Below are 15,073 nucleotides of genomic sequence, written 5' to 3'. Positions count from 1 at the left end.
TGCCTTAGCCTTGAATGAACACTTGCTGCATATAATCACAGCAGTATGATGATTCTATGTGTCTACATTAAAACATTCTTGTTCATACTGCATTAATATATGCTACTTTTAAACTTTCACGCAGAGAGAGAAATCACAACTAAGTCAATTTAGCAAAAGCGTATTTATTAAACAGTTATTAAGCAGTGGCACAAACATTCATGTCATTTCAAAAACAGAAAGTGCAAGATTGTCAGACATTTTAAAACAAGCTATTAGTGCACTTTTGTGCATGATGTCACTAAGATGACAAATCAAAACAACACTAAATTAAAGTGCACTTTTTGTACAGAACGCCACTACGATAGTTTAAAACAAATAAAGTGCACTTTTGTGCTTGATGTCACACAAGATATTTCATTGACTGTCAAATAAAAATGAGCTGCATAATAGGAAATCAAATTGTGTACGTCCTTCGCTATGTGGTAGGTTCCGGCGGACGTTATCTCCTTATGTCGTGGACTATTTTTTTTTCATACGGTGTTGATCTGGAAATGGTTGCCTCTGCATTTTGTTGGTGTGGCACCGAACGGAGATGTTGACATGCGGAGTAAGCACTCATCATTCTCTAGCGGGTGACTTTTCAAATGATGCTACATATTAGCAGTAATGCTACTTTTTGTAGAAACGCTTACGGTTGTCTGTTCAACATATTCCCGCTTGAAGCCAAACCACCGCCAGACGATGGACCCCCTGCTGTTTTTCTTGGGAATTAATTCTTTCTTCAGTTGTTTACAGATTCGCACCTTCTTTCTCTCGTATTACCACTCGCACCACAGCTAACTTAAGCCATGCTGCTACCTCTCTGCTCAACGAGGGCGTATATGTATGTGACGTATGACGTGACAGTATGTGACATATGTAGAAGGTGCGCTTGTTGTCTGTGAGAAGGAGCGACAAGACAGAGGGAGAAGTGCCTGTAGTGTAATGCCCGCAGCTAAAAGCAACTGCGTGTGAACGTATACTCGAATATCACGATATAGTCATTTTCTATATCGCACAGAGACAAACCCGCGATATATCGCGTATATCGATATATCGCCCAGCCCTAGTTATACTTGTATAACGCTTTTCTACCTTCAAGGTACTCAAAGCGCTTTGACACTATTTCCTAAGGGTGTAACGGTACACAAAAATTTCGGTTCGGTACGTACCTCGGTTTAGAAGTCACGGTTCGGTTCATTTTCGGTACAGTAAGAAAAAAACAAAATATACATTTTCTGGTTATTTATTTACCAAAATGTGTAAACAATGGCTTTATCCTTTTAACATAACAATAACATACATATACACACAGGGTCGATTGCCAGGGTTAATGCAGTCTACATATATAAATTAAAAACTAAATAAGATAAAGCTCAGAATTGGTTTCTTAACAAAACCTTTCTACATATAAAGTGCAACATTTCCACATATAAAGTGCAACATTAAACTGCTTCAAGTTGTTGCTCAGATTAAATAAAATGACAAAACTTTTCTTCTACATACAAAAAGTGCAACATTAAACGGTTTCAAGTCAACTCAGCCTCAGATTAACTTTTTTTTTCCCCCCAGCCTTTAACCCAGGTGACTTTCAGTCAATTTTCATGTTTTTTGCCAGAAAAATCAGTTTATCCACATTGTCTGCAGAAAGAGCAGGTCTGCCTGCAGTTAAAATGTCTCCAGCTGTGGAAAATACCCTTTGGCTGGGCACGGAGGTAGCAGGTATGGCGATGTAGTGCCTGGCTAACTTGGCAGTAAGAGGATATATGGGCTCATTGTTCTTCCACCATAGAAGTGGGTCAAAATCTAGTTTTTAATGCAATACGGTCTTAAATCTGCTGCTATAAAAACACCAACGGCATTTGTTATTGCTTTAGCCCTGCCTGACTCGCCGAGGAGAGGCTGCTCGAATGCGGTGCGAGCTGTGTTTGTTCGTCTTTCTCTTTCTTGAAGTGATGTTATCCATTGTTGTATCGCACCGCAAAACCGAAATGTTCCCAAACGGAAGATCTTAACGAGGCAGGAGGGTCTTCCAGCTCTGGCTTTTGCATGTTGTAGTCGCCCGGTCGCTGCTAGCATGCCGTGTGTTTTGCCTCAGTGTGCATTGTTTACACAACGTGCGATGCGCTACTTAATGTGTCCGTGTGGAAACTCGTTCGGTACACCTCCGAACTGAACTGAATCCCCCGTACCGAAACGGTTCAATACAAATACACGTACTGTTACACCCCTACTATTTCCACATTCACACACTGATGGCGGGAGCTGCCATGCAAGGCGCTAACCACGACCCATCCGGAGCAAGGGTGAAGTGTCTTGCTCAAGGACACAACAGACGTGACTAGGTTGGTAGAAGCTGGGGATTGAACCAGGAACCCTCAGGTTGCTGGCACGGCCACTCTCCCAACCCGCCGTCCCCTTTTACTTGAAACCCGCTCTGTAATTAGGTGCTTAATTACTCGAATCACTACTTTCACCACAAAGTAGGCGACCTTATCATAATACATACCAGACCGATAAGTCTTGCTGGACGATCTATTGTCCCACAAATTATTTTATTTTATTATTTTAATACCAACTTAATGTAATTAATTATAAATAGGGTTGCAGCTATCAAATATTTTAGTAATCCAGTGGTCAATTGATGAGTTTGTCCAATTATTTCAGTAATCGGATAAAACACACTCAATAGCCTCAATGCATATTTTAGGGAAACTTGTTGAAATAAACAAGGATATTTCAGCTGACCATAACCTGAATAACCTGATAAATGCACATCATTAAAAATTAAATTGCCCTTTAAACATGGGTGCTTTATTAATAATTTAGTAACAACCTCTCCATTGTACCAGGCAGGTATCCCGGCTTCCACACACCACCATCCCTATGTGCACTCGGTTGTACGTGTGCAAAGTACTATGTCTGTGTATTTAAAGTTCCAGGTACTCCAATATGTCCTGTCTTTAAACGATTTGTTGGTCCCTAATGCTAACAGCAAGCATGGCGTTTTTATATTTGCATAGTACTGTTAGCATGCTAGGTTTTTTAGCTTACTTTGCTCATATTTTTTGTTACTTGAGACGATATTGTCAGCGTGCTAACATTTCAGTTTGGCTTTGAATTTACATATCATTTATACCGAAATTGCATTTTCTAAAAAAATGTATGTATTGTACTGGTTTGACGGTGAAAACTACCAAAATGGCCCCCACACCCCTGTTTTAGAAGTATTCAAATATATTCCTGTAAAAGTGTATAAAGGTGCTTCTAAGACATAAACAGAATATAAATATAAGATACCGGTAAATAGATGCAGCCTTAATCATAATTTTTGATAATGCAAGTACCGTATTTTCCGGACTATAAGGCGTACTTAAAATCCTCTCATTTGCTCACAAAGCGTTAGTGCACCTTATAACTCAGTGCGCCTAATGTGCGTATTAATTCTAGCTGTGCTTACCAACCTCGAAGCAATTTTATTTGTTATATGGTGTAATGATAAGTGTGACCAGTAGATGGCAGTCACACATAAGAGATCTGGGGCCGTATTTATCAAGCGTCTTAGAAGAAGTCTGCTAATAGTTGACTTATGAGTAAAGAAATTCTTCGCTGAAAGCTGCACCTAAAAGTTAGTTATCAAGCGTCTTACTCACACTTTCAGCAAAGTGTAGGACTGAATCTTAAGTGTGACACTTAGAGCTGAATTACGACATTACTATGTGCCGTAAATGGAATTTTAGGTGACGTTATTTCTGTGTCCATAGAAATGACCAATCACGGAAGGGAATCCCTTGTCTAAGAATAAAGAAATATCTTAGAAATGTTTAAGTGGACAATGGGAGTGTATATTTTGTCAATAAACTACAAAATAATACAAAACAAACAAACAATATTGGCAATGAATCAAAAATAAATGTTTCCTTTTCTTTCCAATTCATTTTCCCAGTGGCGAGATATCGAAGCATTGTGATGACCTTTATTTCTGCTGTGAAAGCTCTGCTGCGTGATGTTGCTGATGAGATGACGCCCCTTATTAAATATGTGACAAAAATAATACCCGCTCTGTCTAAACGATACCGTTTGATCAGCTGCTCGTCATCAAACAAAGCCAGGACATCCTTCCGCTCCCTGAACGTTCGCGCACGTCTCTCTCGCCTCAGTGCCATCCCCCGCTGGCAACTCCTAACCACTTAGGACACCTCTGAAGGTCTCTTAAATATCGTGGAGAGTAGGAGTGATTCTTAGACTTAAGAAAGTTGATAAATAGCTTTTATTCTTAAATTTGAGAGTAGGACTAAATTTCGCAAATTCTCAGGACTTAAGTGTAAAATGGCACTCTAAGACGCTTGATAAATACGGCCCCTGGTAAATTGCAAGGTGACGCCATTAAACAACACCAAAACTTTAAATGTTCCATTGAGAATATAGAACATTACACACAGCGCTCAAAAATCTGTCAACATGTTTTAGTGCGACTTTGGTAAGTTATGAAGCCGCACCGCTTGATGGATTGTCGGAGCATTACGGCTACTGTACTCAGACGTACTCTGCTTCAACATACACGTATTATTATGGTGTGTGTATAAGGACTGCAAAATGGCACCTGTTACCAGACATATCTGGCGTTTGGTTTCGCAATATTATGCAAAACCAACTTTTCTTACCTTCTGGTACCTGCTGATGTGATTTGGGATCTGCATAAGTCCTGAAAATTTGCGCTCGTCCGCCATTGTAGTCCATGTTGACACCTAGTCGATAAGCTTCTTCTTTTTCTCCATCCTCTTGTTATGGGCCATTATCCTCCACTTTTGCCATTTCTAATATAAAGGAGCGTAAAGTTCAAACTCATATTTGTCATTAGACTCGCTATGGAAGGGCTAAAACTACCGGTGTAGTGGGTTGACATAATTCACCCACAGAACTTTAGGTATTAGAAAGTTCCGGTCGGATGTTTTTGCACTAGTGAGCCACAGAGGAGATGCTGCTCCATTATTGATAAGTAAAGTCTGGATGTCATTAAACAGTTAGCTCCATCTTTTGACACTTCTTCCACTCCCGTCTTTGCACGCTACACCGCTACAACAAAGATGACGGGGAGAAGACGCTGTCAAAGGAAAACTACGTACCGTATTTTTCGGATTATAAATTACGCACCGGCCGAAAATGCATAATAAAGAAGGAAAAAAACATATACCGTATTTTCCGCACTATTAGCCGCACCTAAAAAACACAAATTTACTCAAAAGCTGACAGTGCGGCTTATAACCCGGTGCGCTTTATATATGGATTAATATTAAGATTCATTTTTATAAAGTTTCGGTCTCGCAACTACGGTAAACAGCCGCCATCTTTTTTCCCCGTAGAAGAGGAAGTGCTTCTTCTTCTACGCAAGCAACCGCCAAGGTAAGCACCTGCCCCCATAGAACAGGAAGCGCTTCTTCTTCTACTGTAAGCAACCACCCGCCCGCGTAGAAGAAGAAGCGCGCAGATATTACGTTTCATTTCCTTTGTGTGTTTACATCTGTAAAGACCACAAAATGGCTCCTACTAAGCGACAGGTTTCCGGTTCATGAAAAGACGCAATCTCCCCATCCGCACACGGACTACTATTTCACAGCAACTGCCTAAAGACTTTCAAGAAAAGCTGGCTACTTTCCGTGCATATTGTAAAAACAAGATAGCTGAAAAAAAGATCCGGCCAGAGAACATTATCAACATGGACGAGGTTCCACTGACTTTTGATATTCCTGTGAACCGCACTGTGGATACAACGGGAGCACGTACGGTGAATATTCGCACCACAGGGAATGAGAAGTCATCCTTCACTGTGGTTCTAGCTTGCCATGCTAATGGCCAGAAACTTCCACCCATGGTGATATTCAAAAGGAAGACCTTGCCAAAAGAGACCTTTCCAGCCGGCGTCATCATAAAAGCTAACTCGAAGGGATGGATGGATGAAGAAAAGATGAGCGAGTGGTTAAGGTAAGTTTACGCGAAGAGGCCGGGTGGCTTCTTTCACGCAGCTCCGTCCATGTTGATATACGACTCCATGCGCGCCCACATCACGCTGGTTTTTAATATATTATTAAAGTTTGACTGACCTATCTGACTGTTTTTTTGACATTCCTTTAGCGCAGTTAGATGCGGCTTATAACACGGGGCGGCTTATAGGTGGACAAAGTTTTGAAATATGCCGTTCATTGAAGGCGCGGCTTATAACCCAGGGCGGCTTATGGTGCGGAAAATACGGTAAGTCGCACTGGAGTATAAGTCGCATTTTTGGGGGAAATTTATTTGATAAAACCCAACACCAAGAATAGACATTTGAAAGGCAATTTAAAATAAATAAAGAATAGTGAACAACAGGCTGAATAAGTGTACGTTATATGACGCATAAATAACCAACTGAGAAGGTGCCTGGTATGTTAACGTAACATATTATGGTAAGAGTCATTCAAATAACTATAACATATAGAACATGCTATACGTTTACCAAACAATCTGTCACTCCTAATCGCTAAATCCCATGAAATCTTATATGTTTAGTCTCTTACGTGAATGAGCTAAATAATATTATTTGATATTTTACGGTAATGTGTTAATAATTTCACACATAAGTCGCTCCTGAGTATAAGTCGCACCCACGGCCAAACTATGAAAAAAACTGCGACTTATAGTCCGAAAAATACGGTAAATAAGCCCGCCAACTAAACGGTGCATCCTGAAGCGACTGTCAGAAAGCGACTTGAAGATGGTCTGTAAAACATAATCTATGCAACATTTTGACCAAATAACCACCATTACATGTTATGTAGACCACAAGGAACTGTTTCAAATTCAGAAAAAAATCATAATATGACCCATTTAATGCGCCTTATAATCCGGCGCGCCTTTTGTATGAAAATAGACCCACTCATCGGCAGTGTGCCTTATAATCCGGTGCGCCCTATGGTCCGAAAAATACGGTAACCCTTTCAAACGCAATAAACTTATTTCTCATGAGTATCCTTTACCATTGTAAATGGAAGGTCAAAAACTCTTAGTTCTCCTACACAAACATGAAAATAAAATGGACTCTCAATCTCTGTTTGCAAAAACGATGTGCCGTTTTTTTCCCCCAATTCAGGTGGTTTGTTTAGTTTGCCGTTACTTTCGAACAAATTCAGCATAGTGGCTCGTTTGTCCGTGTTGATGGGCTCCTCTTCCTCATTCGGTTTAAAGCCGAACCATTCCCCACCAGTGACATTTGGTTTTGCAAGCTTCTTTTTTTCCTTCTACATTTTGTTGCTTTGCGGCACTTATTGCGACGAGCATCCTGTGTGTGTAGAGACAAAGTTCACACTGCAAATCAATTCAAATTTTTTTGCCGTATGCGATTTCTTCATGTCATTGTAAATAGTGCAATTCTGAAATTTTCATATCCGATCCAGGCTTCTTTCCAAGAAAATATTTGCGATGCAATGTGAACGCCCCTGTGCTCGGGTTGCATTGATCTGACCAGAGCATCAGCAAAAAGCAATATTTGCATAACTATTCACAAGGGATGTCCGATAATGGCTTTTTGCTGATATCCGATATTGTCCAACTCTTTAATTACCGATACCAATATCAACCGATACTGATATATACAGTTGTGGAATTAACACACTATTATGCCTAATTTGGACAACCAGGTATGGTGAAGTCCTTTTTAAAATAAAAAATAAAATAAGATAAATAAATTAAAAACATTTTCTTGAATAAAAAAGAAAGTAAAACAATATAAAAACAGTTACATAGAAACTTGTAATGAATGAAAATGAGTAAAATTAACTGTTAAAGGTTAGTACTATTAGTGGACCAGCAGCACGCACAATCATGTGTGCTTACAGACTGTATCCCTTGCAGACTGTATTGATATATATTGATATATAATGTAGGAACCAGAATATTAATAACAGAAAGAAACAACCCTTTTGTGTGAATGGGGGAGGGAGTTTTTTGGGTTGGTGCACTTATTGTAAGTGTATCTTGTGTTTTTTATGTTGATTTAATAAAATAAAAAAATTTAAAAAAACGATACCGATAATTAAAAAAAACCTAATACCGATAATTTCCGATATTACATTTTAACGCATTTATCGATATTATCGGACATCTCTAATAAAAACAATACAATAGAATGTACTACAAACAAGTCCAGTAGTTTTATGAAGTAATGTAATAATAATGTACAGTATTTACCTGGGAAAAGTGGACTCCTACGGAATGTGTCAAACACACCATCAGCAGCGTCTCCATATTTTCATTGATAAATGTCTGCCATTATATTAACTTTATTGGCTGGTTTTGACAGCACAATGCCATGATTTTTGTGTGGGTTTTTTTTAATGATTTTTTTTCATTAATTCAATGAGGATCATCCACTTTTTCTTCTCAGCACAGTCTTTCACACTGAGTGAGTGTAAATGGGGGAGGGAGGTTTTTTGGGTTGGTGCACTAATTGTAAGTGTATCTTGTGTTTTTTATGTTGATTTAATAATAATAAAAAAACGATACCAAAAAAAACTAACGATTATTTCCGATATTTTTAAGCATTTATCGGCCGATAATATCGGCAGGCCGATATTATCGGACATAGTGTTGACAACGGAGCAAAAAAACAGGTGGAAATAATGTTTTATGAACTCAAGTGAAAGTTCCACCACTCCTGTCTCTGACTGCTCGCCACTGACACACTCTTTAAGCAAAAAATACTTGTCCTCTTCCTTCTTAATCTTCTACGCGCAATAATTCGGTTCAGAAAATGTTGACTTCAATTCCACAAAATCCTTGAAATTCCCACAAATATGCCAGTACCAAAAGCGACTAGAGCTGAAGCCATGTTTACCGTATTTTTCGGACTATAAGTCGCTCCGGAGTATACGTCGCACCGGCCGAAAATGCACAATAAAGAAGAAAAAAAACATATACCGTATTTTCCGCACCATAAGGCGCCCTGGGTTATAAGCCGCGCCTTCAATGAACGGCATATTTCAAAACTTTGTCCACCTATAAGCCGCCCGGTGTTGTAAGCCGCATCTAACTGCGCTAAAGGAATGTCAAAAAAACAGTCAGATAGGTCAGTCAAACTTTAATAATATATTAAAAACCAGCGTTCTAACAACTCTGTTCACTCCCAAAATGTACGCAAATGTGCAATCACAAACATACGTATATCAACATGGACAGAGCTGCGTGAAAAAAGCCACCCGGCCTCTTCGCGTAAACTTAAACTTACCTTAACCACTCGCTCATCTTTTCTTCATCCATCCCTTCGAGTTAGCTTTTATGATGACGCCGGCTGGAAAGGTCTCTTTTGGCAAGGTCTTCCTTTTGAATATCACCATGGGTGGAAGTTTCTGGCCATTAGCATGGCAAGCTAGAACCACAGTGAAGGATGACTTCTCATTCCCTGTGGTGCGAATATTCACCGTACGTGCTCCCGTTGTATCCACAGTGCGGTTCACAGGAATATTAGTTGCTGTGAAATAGTAATCCGTGTGCGGATGGAGAGATTGCGTCTTTTCATGAACCGGATACCTGTCGCTTAGTAGGAGCCATTTTGTGGTCTTTACAGATGTAAACACACAACGGAAATGAAACGTACGGTGATATCCGTGCGCTTTTTCTTCTTCTACGCGGGCGGGTGGTTGCTTACAGTAGAAGAAGAAGCGCTTCCTGTTCTATGGGGGCGGGTGCTTACCTTGGCGGTTGCTTGCGTAGAAGAAGAAGCGCTTCCTGTTCTACCGGGAAAAAAGATGGCGGCTGTTTACCGAAGTTGCGAGACCGAAACTTTATGAAAATTAATCTTAATATTTATCCATATATAAAGCGCACCGGGTTATAAGGCACACTGTCAGCTTTTGAGAAAATTTGTGGTTTTTAGGTGCGCCTTATAGTGCGGAAAATACGGTATAAGTCGCATTTTTGGGGGAAATTTATTTGATAAAATCCAACACCAAGAATAGACATTTGAAAGGCAATTTAAAATAAATAAAGAACAGTGAACAACAGGCTGAATAAGTGTACGTTATATGACGCACAAATAACCAACTGAGAACGTGCCTGGTATGTTAACCAACACATCATGGTAAGAGTCATTCAAATAACTATAACATATAGAACATGTTATACGTTTACCAAACAATCTGTCACTCCCGATCAATAAATCCGATGAAATCTTCCTCCTCTGTGTCGCTCCTGGTATGCGCCCCACAAGCGTCCATTTTTTCTGCTGCTCGATCGCCGTTTTCTGGTCCAGCTTGTAATCTGCAGTATATGATTTCCCTTTTTGGTGCCATTTTAGTTCAGTCCTTCTCAGTTTTTATAAGTTACCGCGATTGTTGATATGATCCATTTTAATAGCTCCGGCAGTAGCGTATAGCATATAGCAGTTAGCATTCCAAAACCCACAATGCACTTTTGCCATGACCCGCCCCCGCCAAATTCTTATTGGTTGGCGTGTGAGTGACGATTGCTGACGTGTGTGTGTGACGATTGCAGACATTTTCTTCGTCGCTCACGCGAATGAGATAAATAATATTATTTGATATTTTACGGTAATATGTTAATAATTTCACACATAAGTCGCTCCGGAGTATACGTCGCACCCCGGCCAAACTATGAAAAAAAAGGTCGACTTATAGTCCGAAAAATACGGTACTTTGTAACTTTATGTCCACTTACGGGTCATGTTGCATTAACATTAGAAACCACATTTTTTTGTAACGTGAACTAAAATAATCCGATAATAGGAATTGAACATGCGACTCTGCGGTGTGAACGCAGCCAAAGATTGTGAATTGCTGACAACAGGGTTCACTGCACAGTAGTGAAACATCCACTGATTGGAAGCGACAGACTAAGAAGAAACATAAACATGACAATATATCATTGTGGAAAAGTTATCAATTTCATTTTTAAATGATTAAAAAAAATTATTTGGAGTAGGGCTGTAACGGTACGTGTATTTGTATTGAACCGTTTCGGTTCGGAGGTGTACCGAACGAGTTTCCACATGGACATATTAAGTAGTGTAACGCACGTTGTGTAAACAATGCACAACACACGGCATGCTAGCAACGACCGGGTTACGATAGACTGACCATACGTCCTCTTTTCACCGGACATGTCCTCTTTTGCGGAGCTGCCTGGGCGGAGTTTCTTAAATACCTCAAATGTCCGGCATTTTGAGTTAGGGTTGCGTGTATTTTCAATGTACGTTCAGGGTTAAGAAGGGGTTAAAAACAAAACAAATTGTGCGCGCAGCAGCATTGGTGAGGGAGGGGCAGAGACAGAGAGAGAAAGAGAGTTATGATAAACGCGCATGCGTCGCCAGGCTCTGCTTTTTATCCATAGATTTATCAGATTAAATTTTTTATTATCTATAGCAGGCGTGTCAAAAGTGTGCCATTTGTGGCCCACAGCTAATGTTTTAAAGGCCCACGGCACATTCTAAAAATACTATTAAAATAAACAAAAACATAACAAAAGTGAAATAAAAAAGCTTCAAGGTTAAATGTAATTTAGAAAAAGTTGCAATGTTGACTAATAAAACAAAGCTGTTTTTTTTTCTTTCAAACTGTCATTGCTCAAAACATAATATTGAATCAAAATCATACAATGTTATTATGAATTATTGACCTATCCAAGGTTCCGATTACTTCACATCAAATATTCCACTAAAAAAATATTTTTGGTGGAAGATTTTGCAAATTTGGTAAATAAATAACCAAAAAATGTATATTTTGTTGTTTTCTTACTGTACCAAAAATGAACCGATCCGTGACCTCTAAACCGAGGTATGTACCGAACCGAAATTTTTGTGTACCGTTACACCCCTAATCTGGAGTGATAATGTTATGTATGATTAGCAAAAGATTGATTGCAAGCCCCAAGTTGAGACCGAATGGCAAAAGTAGCAACATTCAGATTGTAACATTCCTATATCTCGTATGTTTCTCATGGAGTTGGTCAATTAACAAATCAATCCTTGTGTCTCCACATAAGTTACGGCATCGGACTCATCCCCACCAAACAGAGTCTGTCCCTCACAGAGAAAGTCACCGCCTCCTCGTTCTGCAGGTACACCACTTGTTCTGACACGCTACGAACATACTCTTCTATTTTGTCCAATGACTGCTGTCACCACCACAGGAGGAGGCTGCCCACCATCATGCTGAAGCTTCGCATGGCTCAGAACCTCAAAACCGCCATCACCTTCATCGAGCAGGGGCGTATCCTTTCCGCTTGCATGTTTCTACAGTGTTTGTGTTTGAGGCTGGGACATGTTTCTGTGATCCTTGACTTGCTTTCAGATGTACGTGTGGGCCCTGAGATTGTCACAGACCCCGCGTTTCTTGTCACAAAGTCAGTGTTTGCAAGTTAACCATCACCAGAATACTTCTAAAACACACTGCTGTAGGCGATATAATGTAGGAAATTGTCTTTTTCATTACCTTCACAGAAATATGGAAGATTTTGTTACTTGGGTGGACTCCTCCAAGATCAAACAGCATGTCATGAATTATAATGACGAGGTCAGCATTATGTTGTTTTTGGAAATGGCAGGATCATGCAAGTCTATAGTATGGAATGTGAATGACCATTGCTTCTCTTCCCAGAGAGACGACTTTGACATGTTGGCGTGAATCTTTTTGCCGTGTTCCTCACTGGCAAGGTTTGAACTTGACCTCAGAGAGGAGCTGCTACAGCTGAAATTATTTTGTACCCACAAACTTGGAAAATATAGAGGCAAGAAAAGTCTTCTCACCACATTCAATAAACATTTTAGGAAGGACTCCGCTGTCTCCATTAATCATTTCAAAATTGCTGTGTGGCTTCTTATCATATAGCATACCTGCCAACTACTCCGGTTTTCCCGTAATTAGTACGGTTTTCATCAACCTATTCCGGGTTACGGTTGCAGTGATAAAAAATACGGTTTTTCATTACCGTATTTTCCGCACCATAAGCCGCCCTGGGTTATAAGCCGCGCCTTCAATGAACGGCATATTTCAAAACTTTGTCCACCTATAAGCCGCCCCGTGTTATAAGCCGCATCTAACTGCGCTAAGGCCTAGTGGTTAGAGTGTCCGTCCTGAGATCGGTAGGTTGGGAGTTCAAATCCCGGCCGAGTCATACCAAAGACTATAAAAATGGGACCCATTACCTCCCTGCTTGGCACTCAGCATCAAGGGTTGGAATTGGGGGTTAAATCACCAAAATGATTCCCGGGCGCAGCCACCGCTGCTGCCCACTGCTCCCCTCACCTCCCAGGGGGTGATCAAGGGTGATGGGTCAAATGCAGAGAATAATTTCGCCACACCTAGTGTGTGTGTGACAATCATTGGTACTTTAACTTTAACTTTAAAGGAATGTCAAAAAAACAGTCAGATAGGTCAGTCAAACTTTAATAATATATTAAAAACCAGCGTGATGTGGGCGCGCATGGAGTCGTATATCAACATGGACGGAGCTGCGTGAAAAAAGCCACCCGGCCTCTTCGCGTAAACTTCCCTTAACCACTCGCTCATCTTTTCTTCATCCATCCATCCCTTCGAGTTAGCTTTTATGATGACGCCGGCTGGAAAGGTCTCTTTTGGCAAGGTCTTCCTTTTGAATATCACCATGGGTGGAAGTTTCTGGCCATTAGCATGGCAAGCTAGAACCACAGTGAAGGATGACTTCTCATTCCCTGTGGTGCGAATATTCACCGTACGTGCTCCCGTTGTATCCACAGTGCGGTTCACAGGAATATCAAAAGTCAGTGGAACCTCGTCCATGTTGATAATGTTCTCTGGCCGGATCTTTTTTTCAGCTATCTTGTTTTTACAATATGCATGGAAAGTAGCCAGCTTTTCTTGAAAGTCTTTAGGCAGTTGCTGTGAAATAGTAGTCCGTGTGCGGATGGAGAGATTGCGTCTTTTCATGAACCAGAAACCTGTCGCTTAGTAGGAGCCATTTTGTGGTCTTTACAGATGTAAACACACAAAGGAAATGAAACGTAATATCCGCGCGCTTCTTCTTCTTCTTCTTCTTCTTCTACGCGGGCGGGTGGTTGCTTACAGTAGAAGAAGAAGCGCTTCCTGTTCTATGGGGGCGGGTGCTTACCTTGGCGGTTGCTTGCGTAGAAGAAGAAGCACTTCCTCTTCTACGGGGAAAAAAGTTGGCGGCTGTTTACCGTAGTTGCGAGACCGAATGAAAATGAATCTTAATATTAATCCATATATAAAGCGCACCGGGTTATAAGCCGCACTGTCAGCTTTTGAGTAAATTTGTGGTTTTTAGGTGCGGCTAATAGTGCGGAAAATACGGTACCGGTAATTTAAAAAAAAAAAAAAAAAATTTTAAGTTTTATTCATGAAATCGCGTAACAACAATGACAATCGACACTGCTTCCCGTAACTTCCTATCGAGCCATTCCGAATGCAATGCGAGAGGCTATTTATAGCACCGCTGCCAAGCACGAGGCACCAGTTGCCATTGTTTCCAAACGAGCGAACGATCATGGAATCAGCCGGAGAAAAATCGCAAACGAGTCTTAAACCGAAAAGAAAACTGCAGTCATTCCGTGAAGAATATTCAAAAGCCTATCCGGGAATAATTATCCGTTCCAAAACGGGTGAAAACTACGCGAATTGCACCTTGTGCAGACAAGATTTTTCGATGTAAAAGACCACGTTGGGACAAAAAAACACAAGTCTAATGCCGTTGCTAGCGATACAAATGGAAAACTTTCAACGTTTTTCGGATTTTAGCCACAAAAAGGTAATGACACCAATGTTATCTATTGGAATTGTTTAGTACTGTTATACTGTTAAAAGTGTTTGTACTATTTATGCTTTCAAGTCCAAGTTGAAGAAATCTTGTTAAATGTTGACAGCATAACTACCAAAATACAGAAGTATGTCCTTAATATTTTTGCAGTGCTATTTCTGTTGAAAAGTTAAAATGATTACATTAGAGATGTGATGTGCCACTTTTCAAGTGTCTGATGGCTTAAATTAATTTTCATAAATTTTTCATATTT

At 40.2% G+C, this 15,073-nt stretch overlaps 1 protein-coding gene across 1 annotated transcript in view; it reads left to right on the top strand.

The window, feature by feature from the left end:
• The window catches only part of imp3 (IMP U3 small nucleolar ribonucleoprotein 3), a 14,468-nt gene extending 1,627 nt beyond the window's left edge, over nucleotides 1–12,841 (top strand). Inside the window, exons 3-7 of the mRNA XM_061934026.2 lie at nucleotides 12,052–12,126; nucleotides 12,199–12,278; nucleotides 12,360–12,411; nucleotides 12,509–12,581; nucleotides 12,666–12,841. Coding sequence (XP_061790010.1) covers nucleotides 12,052–12,126; nucleotides 12,199–12,278; nucleotides 12,360–12,411; nucleotides 12,509–12,581; nucleotides 12,666–12,692 — 307 coding nt within the window. The 3' untranslated portion in view covers nucleotides 12,693–12,841. The remainder of the gene's footprint in view (nucleotides 1–12,051; nucleotides 12,127–12,198; nucleotides 12,279–12,359; nucleotides 12,412–12,508; nucleotides 12,582–12,665) is intronic.
• Nucleotides 12,842–15,073: the final 2,232 nt, after the last annotated feature.

This window comes from Nerophis lumbriciformis, linkage group LG03 (genome assembly GCF_033978685.3).
Source record: "Nerophis lumbriciformis linkage group LG03, RoL_Nlum_v2.1, whole genome shotgun sequence".
Taxonomy (NCBI): Eukaryota; Metazoa; Chordata; class Actinopteri; order Syngnathiformes; family Syngnathidae; genus Nerophis; species Nerophis lumbriciformis.
The sequence above is the reverse complement of the archived record's forward strand: the minus strand, read 5'-3'. Positions and strand labels throughout refer to the sequence as shown.